The sequence below is a fragment of the Salmo trutta genome, chromosome 3 (assembly GCF_901001165.1).
Source record: "Salmo trutta chromosome 3, fSalTru1.1, whole genome shotgun sequence".
In the NCBI taxonomy this organism is placed as follows: domain Eukaryota; kingdom Metazoa; phylum Chordata; class Actinopteri; order Salmoniformes; family Salmonidae; genus Salmo; species Salmo trutta.
In genome coordinates, this window is record NC_042959.1 from 55,170,972 (window position 1) to 55,194,790 (window position 23,819).

At 44.2% G+C, this 23,819-nt stretch overlaps 1 protein-coding gene across 2 annotated transcripts; it reads left to right on the top strand.

The window, feature by feature from the left end:
* The first annotated feature begins 322 nt into the window (after positions 1-322).
* On the top strand, positions 323-22,224 carry bmper (BMP binding endothelial regulator). 2 transcript variants are annotated; one of them, XM_029740748.1, is made up of 15 exons: positions 323-1,615; positions 2,855-2,940; positions 7,691-7,790; positions 10,045-10,127; positions 13,055-13,145; positions 13,224-13,306; positions 13,972-14,071; positions 14,244-14,353; positions 14,471-14,605; positions 14,828-14,932; positions 19,319-19,364; positions 19,617-19,979; positions 20,090-20,426; positions 20,698-20,828; positions 20,988-22,224. In XM_029740748.1, exons 1-15 carry the CDS (start codon positions 1,501-1,503, stop codon positions 21,167-21,169), a joined length of 2,067 nt encoding a protein of 688 aa, XP_029596608.1. In that variant the 5' UTR covers positions 323-1,500; the 3' UTR covers positions 21,170-22,224. The 2 variants fall into 2 exon arrangements, with proteins under 2 accessions (XP_029596608.1, XP_029596616.1); XM_029740756.1 differs by lacking the exon at positions 323-1,615 and adding an exon at positions 1,644-2,255.
* The last annotated feature ends 1,595 nt before the right edge of the window (positions 22,225-23,819 follow it).

Consider the following 23,819-nt stretch of genomic DNA (forward strand, 5'->3'; position numbering starts at 1 on the left):
TTAAGGGTGCCAAACTGTTTTAAAAGTTGTAGATTTCTAAATCTGTTTCAAACAACAGTAACAGACACATCATGTCATGCAAGCTGGTTAATGTGGCCTAAACTAGATATGTGCCCTTATTATAGGCTATTGAAATGTTATAGATTATATACTGAATTGACACCATACCTTTGAAGTGGGGTCAAACAAAGAACATGCCTAATTTATGAAATAAGTGTTGCATTGAGGATATGACTGGAAAATGGAAAATGTATGATACTGAACAGACAGACATTGTGGTGCGCCCCGTCAATGCGGGTGGAAGGGGGGAAGATCAACAATTGTGGGATGACGCTTGATCCCCCAGCAGCTCGAGGGGCGCAGAAAACCCTCCTTGATACAAAGTGGACTGAATTAGGGATTTTTTGTTGTTTCATCCTGTTTTGCAGCGTGACAGTGTTGAGAGAGCGCAGCAGAGATTAACAGTAAGGACAGGTGGTACGCACGTTGTGTATCCAGGCTTGTTTGTAGTGAAACGAGATCCAGCCTCGAGATCCGATAGCAGTAGGTGGGTCTCTCCCGGCGCGGTATTGTACGGAGTGTTTCATTACCACAGCGGCAGCCAGCCAGGAGCAGCGGGCAAGATTGTACGTCAAATCACTCGGATTATTAAAACCCCCGGCAATTATTTAAATATTGAGGGGCCGTTCTCGTTTTGTTTGGAGGAGGTTCCTGCACCCTGCGGGGATGTTTAACTGGAGTAGTAGGGTTTCTATTACGCTGGCATCGCCGTGCGCCTCAGTAGGAGCAGTTTACTATAACTTTGGGCTGGAGGTGGTTCGCTTCTCGCGGAGCTCGGAGAGAGAGAGACCAGTGCCGGCTCGTGTAGCCTAACCTAAAGCCCGCTACTAAACCTGAGACAGTTGGACAGCATCTCGGCGCAAAACGGACCTACAATTCCGAACGCAACCGGTTTCTTTTAGCGCTTGACAACATCTGTATATTTTTGGTATTGCCAAACATGAGGATTTTTGAAGACATTTAATTGCGAGTATATCTTTAAGCTATTTGGGGAATTTATTTCCCAATAGTTTTATTTGTCATTTTTACTATACGCATCTGTTTTATTTTAATCTCTTATGAACTTTGTTTTTCACTTTTTTGGAAACATTGTCTACCCCTGCACTTGTTTTGGGAACACAAGAGCGCTCCTGGACGCGACATGAGGACTGTCGCCTGGCTGTCCGCACGGCATTGTCATTGTAATTTTCATGTGTCATGTCGATTGTCGGATGCCGGTGGACACGCGATGTCGTTTAGCATTTTGACAAACTGAAGGTTATGGGCTGGAAGAAAACTAATTGAGAGGGGCAATTATGCTGGAGTCCCATATATTCTAGGATTTTCAGTCGGACACCAACCCATGGGGATATAAATATATAAATATATATATATATATATTCTAGTATATCATTTTCTTTTTTTCGTTTTCCTTTTTTTTTTTACTGGACCAATCTTAGGATGATGTTGTATTGCTGCTCGAGCGCCTTGGAACTTTCTATTAAGTTCACCTGCAGCTTTTTATTCGTGTTTTTACTGTTCCAAATGCCACAGTCCTCCTCGCCTTTAATTACAGGTAAGATACATTGACTTGGCCTATTTAGTTTCAAAACATGTCCAGCAATTGTCAAAAACAAGAATATAGGCCAAAAGCTTTTCCCGTTATTTGCCACTGGGCACAGACGTCTGCTCAATGTCTAGTTTTGATTTACATTTGGTTGAACATAAATCAACAACAACTGTCACCATGTCATTGGATTGATGTTAAAAGTTGGGTGAAAAAAAATATGTTCTGTCGGGTAACTGGTACCCCCGGGCTCGTTTGAAACCTCATGACAGGCGCATTGGATCACCAGTATAATTTTCCCATCTACTGTTGTTTTGGAAACTCGAGTTGGGTCGTGCTGTCGAGGTCAGTCTCCAAGTCACCTGGCGCGTTATCGTTGTGCAAACATGATCATTTCTTTCAGGGGAAAGACAAACCTGCGTATCGGTATCAGCTGAGTAGGCTACCATTATAGTATAATCCCACCGGATCAAATTCCCATGGAGTGTCGCTACCTGGTATTCGAAATATGCGGTATATCATCTGTCTATTGTTTTCCCTGCAGGGCCGGGAGTTGAACACACCGTTTTCGTGGGAGAGGAAAGTTGTCTGGTTGTAGAAAGACAAATGCGCCCTGTCACTGTGCCCGGCTGCGAGAGGTGGATGAAGAGTAAACAACATTTCTAGGGCTATTCATTCATCTCTGCTTTATAAAAGAAGAAAAGCCTCATTGGATTGAGGCTAAAGTGTTGGGTTTCCCCACAATCACTTAAAGCTGTGTTGGTTTAATTACACGCGAAGGTGGTAGGGTACGCTACGGTCGTGGGGTAATTTCCCTGCTCCTGTAATTCTCACAGAAACCACTTTGTCACCAAATTCCCCCCCCAACACTTTTCCTGGCTGCCACTACTCTGCTCAACTTAAAATGTTATGTCTCATCTAAATTTAAATCACTGACAAAAATATTCTGATAAACTGATCTAATATTTCGTAATTTAGAAAAGGTTATAGGCTATAGCCTATGTAATCAAATTAAATTAGAAATATACATTTGTCGATAAAACTCAGACTATTAGGCCTACTTATTTTAACGTCTACAAAATATACCTCACCGTTATGGCATAGCCGGTGCAATTCCTGGTAAAGAAAAAGCACAATTCGAATATGGCGAGCCTGTCCATAACATAGGCGTCTTGTTTCGCTGTTTTATCACGTCAATGAAGATGAAAAGGCGCGAATTTATTGCCTCTCTCCTCGCGTCCTTCACAGGTACAGAAGCCATCTGCGAGAACGAAGGAGAGGTGCTCCACATACCCAACATAACGGACAACCCGTGCATCACCTGCGTCTGTCTGGTGAGAACAAATCCCAATTCTTGCTAAATAACTTTCAGATGGTGTTAGGGCAGGTAATTGTTAGTTGACATTGAGATTCCCTATTTGTTGTTGGCACGTAGGTTCCACAGAGGAGGAACAAAACGCAATTGTTGTGCGTAATTATTGCCTCTGCGCTTGACTGAATATTCTTAATATTCATATTGTGGCCTAATTATGTATTGTCTATAGCCGAGTTGTAGGCCTAACTGGGCAAATAGGCCTGTACTGTTTTTTCTAATAATCACAAAGAATTATGAATAATGTTGCTACCTTTTCAATAAGAGCAGTAGGCTAGCTATGTACTTATTTCCCTTCTAAGCCCACACTGGCTTTTAAACAAAATGGCATTGTTTGTTTAAAGACACCTTTGTCTTCGTGCTGTCTTTGCCCCGACTGCCTGTTAAATCCAGACTACAAATGTGAAAGGAGGTGTCTTTCCTGGAACATTTGCTCTTTGACCTCTGTCTCTCCTTGCTTTGAAGGTCATTGTTTTAGGGGTTGAGAACGCAAGTGAGAGGCTTTTCTGTCACCAGCAGCCTAATTCAATAATGCTCTCCCTCTCCTGTCTCTTTAGTCCCTCTTTAAAAGTGTCATGTGGTGAGGAAGTTTCTACAAATGTCGTGTTTGACTTGCAGGGTATTTGCCCTATGTGAAACAGAGAAACAGTGTGTGTGTGCAAGGTTATATATTTCTGTGTGCGCTGTGCACACTACTGGCCATGCTGCCTCGGCTGTCTCTAGCAGCTCTGATAGTCTCTTTGATATGTCTCCCTCTGCTAACCACCTCCTTATCGGGCTTCCATCACTAGGAGCCTCGCTGAATGCTATCAGTCATCAGAGGGCCACAGCTAGCCTTTCATCTTGGCCCATCCGTCATGTCACTGGCCCCAGAGTGCCTCGCAGGGGAGGGGGGCCAGCCTGAAAGACACTTGTGTCGCAATGCTGGCTTTTAGGGGGGGTTAGCAGATTTTAAAGGGTGGGGGGGGGCTGTCAGGGCTCTAGTGTCACTCACAGGCTCCCAGTTGCGGCGGAGTACCTGTTAATGGCCCTTCACTGGCGGAAACTGAGGCACACAGAGAAGCCATTATTTTCGCCAGCCGTCTCACAAGTCGCAGGAATCTGCCTCCCGCTCACTAAACATAATATACAGACAGCCAGGAGGCAGCTCTCGTTAACATGCTATCTACTATTCTCCCTATCTTTTTGCCCCCTCTCCTCTTTCTCGGTAGCAATGATTGATGAGCTCAGTGGGCTGACCAGTGATCTGCAAACATTTGGGAAGCCAAAGGTCCTTTCCTGTTCCAACCGCTCCACAAACATGGAGATCAATACTCACCATGTACCTTTATAGTCTTTACCTCTGCCACTGGCGTTGTCAGCAAACCACTAAACCAGCCAGCATGTCTGTCCAGGTACAGAGTAATAACATTGGATTTATGTGTGGAATTGGCATGTGAACGTCATTTTATGAAAAGGAGCAATAACTTGTACACCATTCTGTCTAAAGGGACAAGCAAACTCCAAAAAAGGAAAAGCATAAATGCTAGGATGAAATGAGAAACTTGGTATCTCTACACTCTTAGAAAAAAAGGTGCTATCTAAAACCTTAATGGGTTCTTCAGCTGTCCCCATAGGAGAACCTTAGAAGAAACCTTTTTGGTTCCAGGTAGAACCCTTTTGTGTTCCATGTAGAACCCTTTTTACAGAGGATTCTACATGGAACCCAAAAGGGTTTTACCTGGAACCAGAAAGGGTTCTCCTAAGAGTGTAGTCTAGAAGACTTAAAGAAGACAAAATCCTCCTTTATTTTCTGCTCTCTTTCTCCATCCCCCTCTTCCCCCCTTTCTGTCAGTGGACTGTGAGGCTAGTGGTACAGTTCTCCCAGTGGTCTATAGAGCAAATATGGTGTTAGAGAACCTTCAGGGCAGCATTGCTATTGGACCTCCCAGGATACTTCTAATGGAGGGGTAAAGACAAATATATGTATGGCCTCCCGAGTGGCGCAGCGGTCTAAGGCACTGTATCTCAGTGCTAGAGGGGTCACTACAGACCCTGGTTCGATCCCGGGCTGTATCATAACTGGCTGTGATTGGGAGTCCCTTTGGGAGGCACACAATTGGCCCAACGTTGTCCGGGTTAGGGGAGGGTTTGGCCGGGGTAGACCGTCATTGTAGAATAAGAATTTGTTCTTAACTGACTTGCCTAGTTAAATATAACAAATATACAGTACCAGTCAAAAGTTTGGACACACCTGTTAATTGAAATGCATTCCAGGTGACTACCTCATGAAGCTGGTTGAGAGAATGTCAACAGTGTGCAAAGCTGTCATCAAGGTGGCTACTTTGAAGAATCTAAAATCTAAATTATATTTTGATTTGTTTAACACTTTTTTTGTTACTACATGAATCCATTTGTGTTATTTCATAGTTTTGACGTCATCACTATTATTCTACAATGTAGAAAATTGTAAAAATAAAGAAAAACCCTGTATGAGTAGGTGTGTCCAAACTTTTGACTGGTACTGTATATATGTTTTATTGTCACACACCAGATAGGTGCAGTGAAATGTGTTATTTTACAGGGACAGCCATAGTAGTACGGCATAGGAGGTTGGTGGTACCTTAATTGGGGAGGATGGGCTCATGTTAATGGCTGGAGCGGAATCAGTGGAATGGTATACAAATACATCAAACACATGGTTTCTGTCCTCCCCTCAGCAGCCTCCACTGTAGTACAGCGCCCCTGGATTAAATTAGGGTTAAGTGCCTTGCTCAAGGGCACATCGACAGATTTTCACCTTATCAGATCATGTATTCCAACCGCTAGGCAACCTGCCAGGACATAAAGAAGGATAGGACAACAACCATCTGAATTCAGAGAAAAGTCATGGAGCTAATCTACCTACACATCGGAGCCAAAAGTTACATTCAGTTCATTCAGCTCCGTTCACTTTCTACCACTGGTGCAGGAATAGGCCTACTTCTTGGATAGGCTTGTGACTTCTCAGTGAAATGGAAATATTGTTGCCCTTATCTTTTTTCATCCAGTTTTAATCCACAACTGCTGCTCCTGTGGGGTCGTAACATGTTTGCTTTGGAGGGAGGTGAAGGGTCACAAGGGCAAGGAGTCCAGGTTTAAATAGGCCTTTGATTTGAGTGCTCCTCTGAAGAGCCTTTTAGTGATCTCTCCATCCTTCCATGAAAGACCGGCGGCACGGCGGCTGGCGGGTCTGGCAGCCTGTTTTGGCATGCCCTCTGAGGTCAGGCTGAGAGATAGATGGAGGAGAGAGAGGGATAGTGGAAACGATTGGGAGAGAGATTAGGAGGGAGGGAGAGAGAAATTATACATAGAAGATGGTTTGACTGAACACATTTTGATTCTCTGAAGTTGGCAAATGGAGATGGTGAAACTGACTGTGCTGTCGCCATCTAGTGGTCATCTTTCCACAGCACATGACCATCATGTCTGGATCACTACATCTTACATACTCTACATACTCACATTAACCTGTCAACATGTTATTACCCTTCAGGTCAAATATTTCTCTAGTTATTACACCAAAGACTAGCAGTAGTCCAATAACAATCCCCAGACCACCCGTTGGCCTATTAGAAGCCACGACATACCACCAGTAGACCAGTAAGAAGCCTCAGAAAGTGCACGGTATGTTGAGTGTTTATGAGGCGTGGTGACCTGATTTGACCCTTGACCATTGCTGAGAGAGGTCAAACCTCTTCACACCACTTAGTGTTAATGGCTGCCGAGTGGAATGGCTCCAAAGCCCAACTAGGAAAGCACAGGTGTGGAGAGACATAAAGATTCAAGGACAAATACGGGGCCTCTATGACACTACTGGAGATAACTGTGGTCGTCAGAAGACTAGACGCATAACTTATCACCACTATTTCTATTTCTCTCTCTTACTCTGTCATCCTCTCTCTGTCTACCTCTGTCTCTCTCTCGCTCTCTTTCTCTCTCTCTTTTTCTCTCTCTCTCTCCACCTGTCAGACTTTCCAGTCATCATGTCTGATGGTATCTGTCTGCCCTTCTCTCATTCCCTCAATCTCTTTTTCTCTCACTTTCAATCCATCTCTTTATCTATCTGGCATCCTATATCTCACTCTCAGACATATTTGTCTCAAACTGGCTGTTGAAAGTGCTCTGAAAACCTCTACGATTTAGGCCAGTGGTTTGGGGAGAGCTTTACAGAGATTATGTATGGATTCCATGTGCCTTCGCCTCTCGCCGCCTCTCCTCTCGCCTCCACTGATGACATCACCCAAACCAGCGTGGTTAGGGAACCAGTGAAGGCTCTCCGTAAATAAAACCGCCCAGTTTTATTTTAGTTATGTGGGCCACAGTCCGGCTTTGAAGTTGACTCATTATACAGTCCAGTTAGGTTGCACTGAGTAAATGGGGACTATATAAAGGGAGTGTATAAAGCTAGTGGCAAAGGGATCATGTTAAGCGAGTATATAAAGTGAGGTTGTATATAAATTGAGAAGAGAGAGAGAGTACGTCTGCGTAAAGTACATGTGTAACTCCAGTTCATTTTAGTCTGTAAAACGGGGAGTGTGTCGACAAAGAATGTGTCGGAGACTTTATAATCTTCTCTTTCTCTGCGTCCATCCCTCCGTCTCTCTCTTCCTCTCTCTCTTCCCCTCTCTTTCTCTCTCCTCCCCCTCTCTCTCTACCCTCCCTCCCTCCCCCATCCTCCCCCTCTCCATCAGGAGGGGAAGGCAGACTGTAAACAGGAGAAATGCCCCCTGGTGTCTGAGGACTGTGCTCTGGTGGTCAAACAGACGGGAGCCTGCTGTGAGAGATGCAAAGGTGAGCAGCACACACACTCTACTACTCTCATCACCGTGAAAACATGAGGTCAAAGGTTAGGGGATGCATGTACTGTTCTGTAGTCTCAGCGAGACCAATAGACTTGGAACTTTGTCTAGTGGAGTGAGTTAGGTCTATCTTTGGATCTCTTTAGTGTTGATGTATAGACCTTGCTGCAGCGACAGCTTGAGTCCCACAGTAGAAGATAGTCAGTCCAGCTGCACTGGTCAACCTACTTATTTAACCACTACTGCCTCCTTGTGGAGGAATGAGGAATAGTTGTTCTTCTAACAGCACAATAGTTACTGTGCGTGTGTAAGTGTACTGTATCAGACCAATAGATTCTGCTTGAGGGTAAATTGCTACATACACAAACACATATAGCTATTATTTTCCCTGCTTCTACTCACATACTCCCACAAACATGTGACAGGCCTACAGCGGTTCGTATTTAAGTCTTAATAACTATTCTTTCTCACACTGTTTGCCAGCATCTCTCTCTATCTCTCTCTCTCACACACACACACACACACACACACACACACACACACACACACACACACACACACACACACACACACACACACACACACACACACATACACATACACACACACACACACACACACACACACACACACACACACACACACACACACACACACACACACATACATACATACATACACAGCTGCAGTGGTGGACTTCTCCTCTCTGGGACGGGTTGGGACCCATTGGCGTTTGGGTTCAGCGTTCGGTTTACAGGGCACAGAAATAAACCTGGTTTACGAGCCACTGCGCCGCTCAGCCTCCCAGACTAGGACCGCACGCATTCGCCTCCCGGCCAGAACACACAGGGGTCGAGGATGGGGAGTGTTGGGGTCACCATGGACACGGTCCACAGCACTGACCACCTCATGGTCAGGGGCGCGGTCCTTTGTTTGCCGTCAAGATTATACGAGACTAGAGTTCATTCAAATGAGAAGAGGTGGAGCTCGCTTAAGTCGCCCATGGAAAGCCCCATGTTGTCATGGGGAACGGTATTAGTGCCTATTGTTCCTCCATTGTGGTTGACTTTGGGTTTTATTCATGACCATGTCTACATTTAGAACAGGAAGTTGCTCATGTCAGCATGAAAACCTCCCACTGTTCAAATACTTCATGCAGTGGTTTTATCATAGGAATGGTTGTGCTGTGTTTCCATAACCAGACAACCCTATATCTGCTGAAATTGAACAGCGTATTCATTTAGTCCCTTATTGACTGTGGGTGATGTATCTGGAGCGTTGTGATTGCTCATGGTGGATCTCAGGCCCATTTCACATGGTGTTTTTATCATGCCCTTGGATCTGGACAGTTCACAACAACATGTTCTGGTATCTTGATACATCTATATAATGGATTGGGATTGTCAGAGAGTTTGTGCATGCCTGTCTGTCTGTCTCCAGTGTCTGAATTACACATACACTACTGTTCAAAAGTTTGGAGTCACTTAGAAATGTCCTTGTTTTTGAAAGAAAAGCTAATTTCTTTGTCCATTAAAATAACAAAAAATGGATCACAAATACAGTGTAGACATTGCTAATGTTGTAAATGATTATTGTAGCTGGAAATGACAGATTTTTTATGGAATATCAACATAGGTGTACAGAGGCCCATTATCAGCAACCATCACTCCTGTGTTCCAATGGCACGTTGTGTTAGCTAATCCAAGTTTATAATTTTAAAAGGCTAATTGATCATTAGAAAACCCTTTTGCAATTATGTTAGCACAGCTGAAAACTGTTTTGCTGATTAAAGAAGCAATAAAAAACAAGGACATCTCTAAGTGACCCCAAACTTTTGAATGGTAGTGTATGTGGCAGTGTCGAGACTAGTAAACTTCACCATCACTATGCCAAATCAAGACAATGAAAGACAGGCCTTCCCTAGCCATAGGGGGCACTATAGCCAGCTGGCTCTGACGGTGGTGGCACACAGACTCCCTCCAGGCATCGCTTACAGTGGATTTGTAACCCTGTGTTCAATCTGTCTCAACACTTATGGTCTGGAGAGGCAAACAGCTCTATGTTCACACATGTAGTCCATTTAGTGCTCCCTGTAGACTATTAGTTTCCACGAACTAGTAAACATTCACATCCAGGTTTGGAGTGCCAACTCTCTCTCTCGCTCTCCCTCTCTCTCTATGTCTCTCTCTCTCCCCCACCCTCTCTCTCTATCCTCCCCTGTCTCTCTCTCCTTCTCTCTCCTCTAGGTTGTCAGCTGGATGGAGAGTCCTATAATAGTTCTGTGTCCTGGACCAGCTCCATCAAGCCCTGCATCTCTCGCCGCTGTCAGGTGAGTGTCTCACAGAGAAATGAAAGAGAGAAAGGGAGGGTAACAGACAGAGAGAGAGATGATGATGACAAAAGTAAGGAGAGGGAATGTAAAGTTAATGAAGGAGAGAGGGAGTACTAAGAGAGAGGCAGACAGGGAGAGGGAAAGAGAGAGGGAATCATAGAGGGGAGTGAGTGGAAAAGAGGCAAACCGACAGAGGAGTGAGTGAAAGAGAGAAGGGTGAAAAGGGAGAGATTTATGAAGAAAGGGAGAAATATAAATGAGGATCAAGAGAAAGATAGACATACTTTTAGAGTGGGAGGCTGAATGACGCAGACAGACACAGAGTTGGAGAGGGAACGAGAGATGTGAGGGAGAGAAAGAATGAGACAGTGGACAGATAGCCACGGGGTTGGAGGAAGAAGAGACATAAAGAGAAAGAAGGCAGATGAAGTTGGAGGGATGAGAGAGAGAGAGAGATAGAAAGATGAAGAGGGATGATATATGTCTCAATGTCTTTGGGAGAGGAGCCAGGTGAACTTGGCAGTACAGTCCACCCTTCTGGTTGCAAGCCTTCCCAACCCAGTGTCTACCTCACAAGACTAACCCCACACGTCTCCTCAAAACACACTCAAATCACACGTATACCCAACCTCATTTACTGTATACACACCACACACTCACATGGTCCCACAATACCACTTAAAATACAAAACACACGCACAGATCTGAACACTATAAGTCAATGGCAGTGGACACAGCTGTGTGAGGGAGTGTCAGCTCCAGCATTGGGGAGGTCCAGTCAAACTAGACTATGTGTTAGTCTGCGTGTTGAAGGGTGGCGTGCGAAAAAAGCAGAGCTCCACACACCACTCATTTACCCCAAGTTCTACTCCTAGTTCTAACACTTCTAGTTCTAACACTCCTAGTTCTAACACTCCTAGTTCTACTCCTAGTTCTAACACTCCTAGTTCTAACACTCCTAGTTCTAACACTCCTAGTTCTACTCCTAGTTCTAACACTTCTAGTTCTAACACTTCTAGTTCTAACACTCCTAGTTCTAACACTCCTAGTTCTAACACTTCTAGTTCTAACACTCCTAGTTCTACTCCTAGTTCTAACACTCCTAGTTCTAACACTCCTAGTTCTACTCCTAGTTCTAACACTTCTAGTTCTAACACTCCTAGTTCTAACACTCCTAGTTCTAACACTCCTAGTTCTAACACTCCTAGTTCTAACACTTCTAGTTCTAACACTCCTAGTTCTACTCCTAGTTCTAACACTCCTAGTTCTAACACTCCTAGTTCTACTCCTAGTTCTAACACTTCTAGTTCTAACACTCCTAGTTCTAACACTCCTAGTTCTAACACTTCTAGTTCTAACACTCCTAGTTCTAACACTCCTAGTTCTACTCCTAGTTCTAACACTTCTAGTTCTAACACTCCTAGTTCTAACACTTCTAGTTCTAACACTTCTAGTTCTAACACTCCTAGTTCTAACACTTCTAGTTCTAACACTTCTAGTTCTAACACTTCTAGTTCTAACACTCCTAGTTCTAACACTTCTAGTTCTAACACTCCTAGTTCTAACACTCCTAGTTCTAACACTCCTAGTTCTACTCCTAGTTCTAACACTTCTAGTTCTAACACTCCTAGTTCTAACACTCCTAGTTCTAACACTCCTAGTTCTAACACTTCTAGTTCTAACACTTCTAGTTCTAACACTTCTAGTTCTAACACTCCTAGTTCTAACACTCCTAGTTCTAACACTCCTAGTTCTACTCCTAGTTCTAACACTTCTGGTTCTAACACTCCTAGTTCTAACACTTCTAGTTCTAACACTTCTAGTTCTAACACTTCTAGTTCTAACACTTCTAGTTCTAACACTCCTAGTTCTAACACTCCTAGTTCTACTCCTAGTTCTAACACTCCTAGTTCTAACACTCCTAGTTCTAACACTCCTAGTTCTACTCCTAGTTCTAACACTTCTAGTTCTAACACTCCTAGTTCTAACACTCCTAGTTCTAACACTTCTAGTTCTAACACTCCTAGTTCTAACACTCCTAGTTCTAACACTCCTAGTTCTACTCCTAGTTCTAACACTTCTAGTTCTAACACTCCTAGTTCTAACACTTCTAGTTCTAACACTTCTAGTTCTAACACTCCTAGATCTAACACTTCTAGTTCTAACACTTCTAGTTCTAACACTCCTAGTTCTAACACTTCTAGTTCTAACACTTCTAGTTCTAACACTCCTAGTTCTAACACTTCTAGTTCTAACACTCCTGGTTCTAACACTCCTAGTTCTAACACTTCTAGTTCTAACACTTCTAGTTCTAACACTTCTAGTTCTAACACTCCTAGTTCTAACACTTCTAGTTCTAACACTCCTAGTTCTAACACTTCTAGTTCTAACACTCCTAGTTCTAACACTTCTAGTTCTAACACTTCTAGTTCTAACACTCCTAGTTCTAACACTTCTAGTTCTAACACTCCTAGTTCTAACACTCCTAGTTCTAACACTCCTAGTTCTAACACTAGGGACCACATATTTTTTTCAGGTACATTTTCAGTGAGTGATCAGGGGTGTCCCAGTGTGTAGAATAGATGCATGCATGTCTGAGATGCAGAATGGAATGTTACTATCTAATGGTATGTCCCTATCTAACGGTATGTCCCTATCTAATGGTATGTCCCTATCTAACGGTATGTCCCTATCTAATATCCTGCGTACATGGTACATGCCTTACATAACTGAAACGGGATTCGAATCGCTAAGCAACCGAGAGACAAGTTTGTTTAATACAGGAATGAGAGGTATGCAGCAGAATATTCACTAATGTACGTAGCCTAGGACTGGACAGGGATGCTCCCGAGAATTTGTCATTGTAAATTTGTTCGAACAATGATAAATAGATCACTGTTTTAATTGCTTCCTGGTTTTGACAGGAAGGTGTCGTAACTGAAGCGGAAGTACAATGTGTCGTCCACTGCAGGAACCCCAAGATTCACCCCAAGAAGTGCTGTCCAACGTGCCCGAGTGAGTGACTGTGTGTGTGTGTGTGAAGAAAGGAATACATCGATAATAAAGCTAACCTGTGTGTCTCTTCTGTCCCAGGCTGTATCTTGGAGGGCCGTCTGTACAAAGAGAGGGAAGAGTTTCACCCTGAGGGAAAACCCTGTATTAAATGCACCTGCACTGTGAGTATACACTGTATAGACATGCATGTCTCCAGTCCCCACAGTACAGTGACTGGCCCCTCTGTGGTCCAAATGAGTTTGTCTTGGCTCTCAGGGGACTCACAGTGGTAACGCTCCCCTTCCCCCCTCCTCCTCCCCTTAGTAAACAAGCAGGGGAGGTGAGTGAGTAAACACATTAATGTGAGTTGAGTCTGTCAACACATTAATGCCTCAGTGGGACTAGTGTACACTGTGCCCTGTACCAGACGTTAATGAGGGCACACTGCTACAAGGCCAGGGGGAACTGTTACAGCCGTCTGGCATCTAGAGTAGTTGTGTTTGTGAGCTGTTAAAGGTAGCAATCCGGGTTTCACAGGTGCAGACAAAGGGGCAAATGGTATTGTGTAATGGAAACAGTCATTAAGTGGAGATAAGTTGAGTAATGCATAAGAGAAGATGAATGCAGCATTGTTCTAACGTCTATGTATATAGCTTTCTTATTTTATTGTGGTATTTTGTTTAACTTTAGTTTATTTAGTAAATATTTTCTGAACTGTATTTTGTTAAAACTGCATTGTTGGTTAAGGGCTTGTAAGTAAGCATTTCACGGTAAGGTCTACACCTGCTGTATTCGGCGCGTGTGAGAAATAACATTTGGATTTGATTTGATATGCTGTGTTCTTCAGGGAGGGCGGACCCTCTGCGTCAGGGATGTGTGTCCTGTCCTCTCATGCCCCGCCCACCTGAGCCACACTCAGCCCGGACAGTGCTGTCCCAAGTGCCTCGGTAACACCCCACTCTCATCAAATACCTTATAGGACTCTCTGATAGACGTCTGGGGAACATATTCATATTTCATGAACTATCTTTAAAAAATCACACATCATTAAAACATCGTAACAGTCATAATAATTATCATCAAGCTGATCTCTTTTTTCTTTCTCTCTCCCTCCGTCAGGTCAGAGGAAAGTGTTTGACCTGTCGATGGGGAGTTGTCTGTTCCACAGTGAGGTCTATGAGAACGGCACCTCCTTCAAGCACGACAACTGCACCACCTGTACCTGCAAGGTAAGAACTGACCAGGGAACCAGACCCCAGAACTCTATTCAACTTATGTGCCATATCACCAAGTTACCATCAATAACTGACCCCTTCTCCTTCCCTCGTATCCCTCCACCTTCCCAGAATTCCACTGTGGTGTGCAGGAAGCGCTGCTCTCGGCCGGGCAGTTGCCATGGTGACCAGTGCTGTGGGGAGTGTCTATCCTTCGTGGAGGTAGCGGAAGTGAAGTACTGCCGGGTCAGGAACAAGATCTACCGGGTGAGACAGTCTGGGACAACAAGTCCTAATGCTGCATCCTTGATATCAACTGGGAAAATAGAACCTTACCATTGCCTCAACATTCAACACTGATACTTATCCACCGCAGTTGTCCTTATTCTGATATTTATATGCATATTTATACAGACATTAATACTTGTTTGATAAGCTGATTGATGTTGTGGTTGATTGGTTCTCTCTCTGCTTCTTCCTCCGCTCCAGGAGGGAGACATGTGGTCGTCTGTGAACTGCACCCTGTGTGCCTGTGTCAAGGGGGCCATCGAGTGCCAGCCAAAGCAGTGTGTGCCAATCACCAGCTGCCCCTCGGTGAGTGACAGGCTCAAGGCCCAATCACAAACTGTCTTGTGTTGCGCCTTTTCATTCCAGTAATCTTTCAATGAAGTGATGTGAATGACAACATCGATTAGAATAGACTTTAAAAAAGGTGCTCACTCACTTTACCTATCACCTTAAAGCTGGAATCCGTACTTGGTGAAACTGCCACATCCGTTTGCGATATTACAACAACAAAGAAGTTACTTCAAACCCAGTTTTGTTCTTCATTGGACCCGTGATAGAACAGCAGAGTATGTCCTGCAAATCATTTCTTACCACGATGCTGAATGCTCCTCTCCTCCGTTTCATCAACAAAATAAAAACTAGAACAAATGCGCTGGGGCGAACAGTGGCGCTGTTTCACCATATGCAGATTTCAGCTTTAAGCAATTTCCCATCTGCAACTTACATGCACTTATGTTATGAACACTGCCTATATCTATAGGACATAGCGCTGGGGTCCCTTTGTTCTCTCTGAATCATCAACATGAGACAGTCCCTTTCACACTTCATCACGTCCCCATCCATCTGGTCCCCCTCCCGCTGAGACAGACAGAGGCTGTCTACTGTCCAGAGTTACTGTCTGTGACTAACCGCCACATGTTAAATCCACATGCGTGACGTGTTGATGTCACAGCAGGCAGCTGGCTGGAAGCTGATTTAGCGGCGAGCGGTAAGGAGTCAAAACCCGGTTCACCTGGGCCAGAACAGTGTGAGTGGGCCAAGGCACAACCTTGGTAACTTACCACAGTAACCACACCTTCAGCGGTCAACTTTTCTGGGGCTGAGTCACGGTCCCAGGTCACACAGCGGTCACCTGTCTTGGGGTGATGTAGTAGATTCTTTGCATTCCAGCGACCAAATGATCAGTTACTTATTCACGCTGCCGGTGACCAGCGTTCACACGGTTACAATGGTTACCTAGCCTTCACCTGTTATGGTCACATAGCGGTTGCTTGTTGCGCGGTAATGTACTGGTCATCTGTTCTTTGATGCGTTCATATAGTCGACATTAATGGCTCGTTGTCGTTCTGTTTTAAGCTAGCACCCCACCACCATCACATATACACCACGCCCGTATGGTTATGGAGCAGATTATGGTCACATAGTAGCATAATGAACTGTCCTACGGTCATTAGTCAGACAGTACAATTACAGTCACATATGGCTGCCTCAGTTATGGATTCCTAGTGGTCACACAGCATTCACCTGTTATACAGTCATGTAGTATGTCCCCTAATGGCAATCTGTGTTTGTGTCTTGGTCACTGAGTCATGGTCATCTGTCGTAATAGTCACATAACAGCCAACTGAGACACGGTCACCTAGCGGTCAATTGTAATATAGATACGGTCACGTAGCGTTCACCTGTCATACAGTATCACAACATCCACTCATCATACCTTCCTGGTGGTCACGTAGCGTTCACCTGTCATACAGTATCACAACATCCACTCATCATACCTTCCTGGTGGTCACGTAACGTTCACCTGTCATACAGTATCACAACATCCACTCATCATACCTTCCTGGTGGTCACATAGCGTTCACCTGTCATACAGTATCACAACATCCACTCATCATACCTTCCTGGTGGTCACGTAGTGTTCACCTGTCATACAGTATCACAACATCCACTCATCATACCTTCCTGGTGGTCACGTAGCGTTCACCTGTCATACAGTATCACAACATCCACTCATCATACCTTCCTGGTGGTCACGTAGCGGTCACCTGTCATACAGTATCACAACATCCACTCATCATACCTTCCTGGTGGTCACGTAGCGGTCACCTGTCATACAGTATCACAACATCCACTCATCATACCTTCCTGGTGGTCACGTAGCGGTCACCTGTCATACAGTATCACAACATCCACTCATCATACCTTCCTGGTGGTCACGTAGCGTTCACCTGTCACGCGGTCACAGTGCGGTCACCCATGTGTCTGCCCCTCCGTCCCATAGGAGACACACAGTCTCCAGTCAGGTCTTTGGGTGATGTTTGAGTGACAGTAAAGAAGAGCTTCCCTATATTTAGACCCTGAAAGCCAATCTCTCCATCTCTCAAAGAGCTTCAAAGAGTGATGTGATGGGGGTCAGGTGGGACCAGGGTGTGTGTGTGTGTGTGTGTGTGTGTGTGTGTGTGTGTGTGTGTGTGTGTGTGTGTGTGTGTGTGTGTGTGTGTGTGTGTGTGTGTGTGTGTGTGTGTGTGTGTGTGTGAGAGAGAGAGGGAGAGAGAATCTGAAGTCAAATGTCTACTGTTTGCTGATGATCTGGTGCTTCTGTCACCTAGATCTTCTGCACAGATTCTGCCAGACCTGGGCCCTGACAGTAAAATAATGGTGTTCCAAAAAAAAGTCCAGTCGCCAGGACCACAAATACAAATTACATCTAGAAACCGTTGCACTAGAGCACACAAAAAACGAAACATACTTTGGCCTAAACATCAGCACCACAGGTAACTTCCACAAAGCTGTGAACGATCTGAGAGAAAAGGCAAGAAGGATATTCTATGCCATCAAAAGGAACATAAATTCAACATACCAATTAGGATCTGGCTAAAAATACTTGAATCAGTTATAGAACCCATTGCCCTTTATAGTTGTGAGGTCTGGAGTCCGCTCACTAACCAATAATTCACAGAATGGGACCATCACCAAATTGAGACTCTGCATGCAGAATTCTGCAATAATATCCTCTGTGTACAACGTAAAACACCAAATAATGCATGCAGATACCTGCTAGTTATCAAAATCCAGAAAAGAGCCATTAAATTCTACAAACATCTAAAATGAAGCGATTCCCAAACCTTCCATAACGAAGCCATCACCTACAGAGAGATGAACCTGGAGAAGAGTCCCCTAAGCAAGCTGGTCCTGGGGCTCTGTTCACAAACAAACCCCACAGACCCCACAGAGCCCCAGGACAGCAACACAATTAGACCCAACCAAATAATGAGAAAACAAAAAGATAATTACTCGACACATTGGAAAGAATTAACAAAAAAAAACTGAGCAAACTAGAATGCTATTTGGCCCTAAACAGAGAGTACACAGTGGCAGAATACCTGACCACTGTGACTGACCCAAACATAAGGAAAGCTTTGACTATGTACAGACTTCTGACTATGTACAGTGAGCATAGCCTTGCTATTGAGGTAGGCAGACCTGGCTCTCAAGAGAAGACAGGCTATGTGCACACTGCCCACAAAATGAGGTGGAAACTGAGCTGCACTTCCTAACCTCCTGCCAAATGTATGACCATATTAGAGACACATATTTCCCTCAGATTACACAGATCGGAGGGAAATTACACAGATCCACTAAGAATTCGAAAACAAACCCAATTTTGATAACCTCCCATATCTACTGGGTGAAATACCACAGTGTGCCATCACAGCAGCAAGATTTGTGACCTGTTGCTACAAGAAAAGGGCAACCAGTGAAGAACAAACACAATTGTAAATACAACCCATATTTATGTTTATTTATTTTCCCTTTTGTACTTTAACCATTTGCACATCGTTACAACACTGTATATAGACATAATATGACATTTGTAATGTCTTTATTCTTTTGGAACTTCTGCAAGTGTAATGTTTACTGTTCATTTTTATTGTTTATTTCACTTTTGTATATTATCTACTTCACTTGCTTTGGCAATGTTAACATATGTTTCCCATGCCAATAAAGCCCCTTGAATTGAATTGAATTGAAATTGAGAGAGAGAGAGAGAGAGAGAGTAAGGGATGAGGACTACCCTGGGGCAAAGGTAAGTGGGGGTTGAGGTGGATAGAGTTCTCAAATGTGCCCCTCTGATGGAAGTTGAAACGTCTCTCTAGCAAACACACACATACACCAGGCAGAGAGTAACAGTTGTCTGTAGCAGTGTCTGGCTGTCCACGTTTGACTGGTTGTATCTGTCTTTGTCTGTCTGTGTCTATGTGTGTGTATTAATGTGTAATGTGTCCAACTGTCCAGTTGACTGTCTGTCTCTTGCGCTCTGACTGGCTGCTGATCTCTCTCTATGTCTGTGTATCTAACGGTCTGTCTGTCTCTTGCGCTCTGACTGGCTGCTGATCTCTCTCTATGTCTGTGTATCTAACGGTCTGTCTGTCTCTTGCGCTCTGACTGGCTGCTGATCTCTCTCTATGTCTGTGTATCTAACGGTCTGTCTGTCTCTTGCGCTCTGACTGGCTGCTGATCTCTCTCTATGTCTGTGTATCTAACGGTCTGTCTGTCTCTTGCGCTCTGACTGGCTGCTGATCTCTCTCTATGTCTGTGTATCTAACGGTCTGTCTGTCTCTTGCGCTCTGACTGGCTGCTGATCTCTCTCTATGTCTGTGTATCTAACGGTCTGTCTGTCTCTTCTAGAATAAGATCCTGAACAGGACAGGCTGCTGCCCGGTTTGCACTGAAAGTGAGTAAGTTAATCCCCTCTTCCTCAGCTGGGTCCTCACACACCTTTGTGGGTTGCATTTTCCAGTTTTGTGGTGGTTGTTTCGTTCTTGGTCTTCTCTCAAATTGAAATGTAGTCATGTTGTATTAAGCACAGATTTCTCATGCAAAATACAGGAAAACAGGATGGATCAAATGAATGCCCATAATTAAACACACTCCCTCTTTCTCCTCCTTCCCTGCCTCTCTCTCTCTCTCCTATCACTCCTTCCAGAGCCAGGTGTGTGCACCGTATTCGGCGACCCCCACTACAACACCTTTGACGGGCGCACGTTTAACTTCCAAGGAACCTGCCAGTATGTTCTGACTCGAGACTGTGGTGGCGCCCCCTCTGGCGGGGGTGGAAACAGCGCCGGCTCTGACTCTGGCTTCACGGTTGTGGTGAGGAACGATGCGAGGCGAACCCGCTCCTACTCCTGGACCCAGTCAGTGGAGCTGAGGATAGGAGGGCTGAGTCTCAGCCTGCACCAGCACCTGACGGTGAGGAGGAACGGCACGCGCATCGCCCTGCCCTACCATGGCCCTGGGGTCCACATCGACCTGGATGGATACCTGCTCAAACTCACCACCATCGCAGGTTAGACAGGCTTCATGTTAACTTCATTGGAACCTAAAGAACACTGCTAAAGTGCATTTTAGCTCCTTTTTGAAGCATAACTCTCTGTCTCTTTCTCCCTCCTCCCTCAGGTCTGGAGATCACGTGGGACGGGGACAGCTTCGTGGAGGTGGTGGCTGCTCCTCACCTGCGCGGTCGTCTCTGCGGCCTCTGTGGGAACTACAATGGACACAAGCGGGATGACACCATGGGCAGCGACGGCCTCTTCAAGTTCGTGGTGGATGAGTTTGCAGATTCGTGGCGCGTGGAGGGGAACGAGGTTTGTGCCCAGCCCCTCAGAAGGCCCACCTCGTACCTCTGTCCCGGCAGTGTAAAGGTCAAGTTCCGCGCTCACAGGGAGTGTCAGAAGCTCAAGTCCTGGGAGTTCCAGAAGTGTCACCGGGTGGTGGACTTTGCCTCCTTCTATAGGTCAGTGGTTCTTGGGGTGTCTCAGGAACGTTGGGGAGCTTCATTTGTAATGAGATTTGTCCTAGAATCTGCAACATTTCCAACGCTCTTGTGACATTTTCTTCATATATCAAACGTGATATTTGATTGTCTCCGATGTGCATAGAATGTCCAATGTTGTTTTGGATATGGAACCCACTTAGTATGTAGATACATTCAACCCAGTCCATTCAATTTAATTCAACATTTATTTGTCTTATCTCTCTCTCTTTCTCCCTCTGTTTCTCTCAAGGTCCTGTGTAACAGACATGTGTGAGTGTCCGGTGCATAAGAACTGTTACTGTGAGTCCTTCATCGCCTACAGCCGGGCCTGTGAGAGGGAGGGAGCCCCCGTCTACTGGAAGCCAGAGGCTGCCTGCATGGGTGAGTGACAGTACACACAGCTTATCACTAAACTTCATGGAACAGGGGACTCCCCCCCCCCCCACATTAAATTTGCTCAACAGAATTGATCAACGTATCTCTGAAATCCATTCACGTTAGGCGATTTGCAGTTCTGTCTAACCAACCCCGTCTTCTCAGCGACCCAGTGTAAACACGGAGCGGTGTACAACACCTGTGGCCCGGGCTGCACCAAGACCTGTGACAACTGGAACGAGATCGGTCCCTGTCACAAGCCCTGCGTTGCCGGCTGCCACTGCCCAGCCAACCTGGTGCTGTTTCAGGGCCGCTGCATCAAGCCCACAGCCTGCCCTGGCCGGTGACCCTAGTGCCCCAGGGGAAGGGGGCTGAGAGGGCCAAACAACCAACACTGCCTAGCACTCAGGGTCCATACCTGGGGGAGTGAGGAGTGGGGGGAACATGGGGGTGAGTGTGGGGGGATGAATAGATGTGCAGACAGGCAACAATGGACTGAAGGGGTTCTTAGAAGACAGGTAGGTCAGGTAGAGGCCTCGTCCACTCTGAGGGAGATAGATACCGGCCATCACAGACTGGGGTTTGAAACTCCGCTGTCGGCTGCTCTTACTCGTCCAGCACTACCTTGTGTTTCCACAGGATGGCGCCCATGATGTCATTCAAATGGGATAGGAATCTGGAGGGAAACATCACCCTTGTAGATAAAAGAGGAAGAGACCCTTTGGGAAAGCCTTTGTGGCTACGCTTCTTTAGTTACTGGACCCTCAAGGGACATTCATCCAGACTGCCATGGACCTTCAGGAAAAGGGTGGGGCTGGCTCTGTGTTGAGCCAATATGGCCTCAGTGTTTCACTCTGTTGCAGCACACAGACATGAATAACCAGGAAACCAACCAATGCATCTTGAACAAGCATGTTCACCCTGCCAACATAAGGGATGAACTCTACAATGAACATATTGAACCCCCAGGTCTCACTTGCATAGGATTATTTTATACTGTAAACTAACAAGATTTGTATAAAAACAGATAGATTTTTGTATTATTATTATTGTTATTTGTTTGTTGTTGATATTGTTAATTTATATATCGATCAATTGATATGTTGTAGCAAGAGCCAGAATCATAAATCTAATTTCGTTATAAATGATTTAAAGGGAAAAAAAGCTATTTATGTATTTGTTGTTTAGTTTGTGTAATTGTGTCTTGTGTGAAGAGAAATGCCCAAATGTGACTTGGTTGTTGCACCATCGCAGGGAAGAAACGTACTGTATTTTGAAATGCTCAGTGTACAGGTTGCTGTATGTTGATTCTCAAACTGAAGGTGTTCCTGGAGACGTACATTTCACTTGACGTTGTAAGTTATTATTTAAGACCAGCAATATATCATTTCCATGAAACTCATCTCTGACTGTTTTCTTCCTTTATTTTGGTTGACTGATGTGAGGTCAACACATAAAAAAGTTAATTCAATTTAAATACATGTGCACACTTTAATACACCTCAAAGCATAAAACCTAGAGATAAACGCAATAAATCAACCACCTCGATAAATGTGGCAAGAGAGGTTGTACTGGAACAGTAACAGTATGGGTCAGAAATAACACTGGATGCCAGAGAGACACAAATTAGAAATAGCATCCAAGTACATGGTTCCAAACTGCAGTGAAAACAAAACATTATATTACATTTGTATACCCATCGCTTGCTTGATGTCCCAGACACACAACAGCACCAGTTAAATACCATTTAAGCACCTTATGAACACACATCCCACTGGGCACAAACTGGTTGAATCAACGTTGGTTCAACGTAAATTTGTCAATGTCTTGTGACATGGAATCTATGTGGAAAATATATTACATTTGAAAAAAGTAATCAAATGTAAACTTATTTTGAGGGTGAAATTTCAACCACAGGATTATGTCATTGTTGTAACCAATTTTCAACATAGACAAACCTTGTATAACATATGTTGAATTTGTACCTTTGAAACAACGCAGATCAACGACGTATCCACTATCAGAGAAAAACCAATAGGCTCAGCAGCACCTTCTGTTGGAGAGTTGATCTATATACAGCTATTCATTTGGTCTCCCATCCAGGGTTTTAACCAAGCCCAGCCCTGCTTAGCTTTGATATTTGTCACTGAGTAGCCTAGCACTAAGTTAATGAATAGGACTACATCAAAGTTTATGTAAAGTGCATTTAAAGTTTGACTAGATTTAGTACTATTCTTTAACTTAGATGTTTGATTGAGATGGAGACGCAAATCCAACATCAATTATTAATTTGTAGACAAACTGGATATTGAATTGTATTTGGTTGTCAACGCAACCAAATATCAACATTTGAAGGAGATGTATCTTCTGCTTGGATAGTTCCATCTGTCCCACTGAGTCTGGCTTTAATTCCAGTTTGTCTACAAATTAATTATTGATATGTTGGATTCATGTCTCCATCTCAACCAAAAACCTAAGTTAAAGAATAGGACTAATTCACATCTAACTTTAAATGCACTTAAACTTTTATTTAGTCATATTCTTTCATTTTGATTCTTGGTTGAGATGGAGACATTAATTCAACATATCAATTATTAATTTGTAGACAAATTGGAATTAAAGCCAGACTAAGTCAGTGGCACAGATGAAACCATCCAAGCGTTAGATATCCTTTAAAATGTTGATATTTGGCTGACTTTTGGAATACAGTAAATAGCCGAATGTTAAGGCTATTTTACAAACTAATGTAACAGTATTGATTCAACCTTAAAATGAGTAACACACATCCATGGCCACATGTTGAGGTTAGCCTACAGTAACTATACATGTCTTACGTAATAATAGAACGCGTGCATGTTCAAACACCGCAAGTCTGTGGAGATCTTCACAATTGCTATAATAATCTGCGCAGAATCTGGAACACTATTGATCACTTTGCACCATGTGATTTTAATGTAGTCTCAGTTGCAATCCAGGTCATTTGTTCGTGCTATTAAA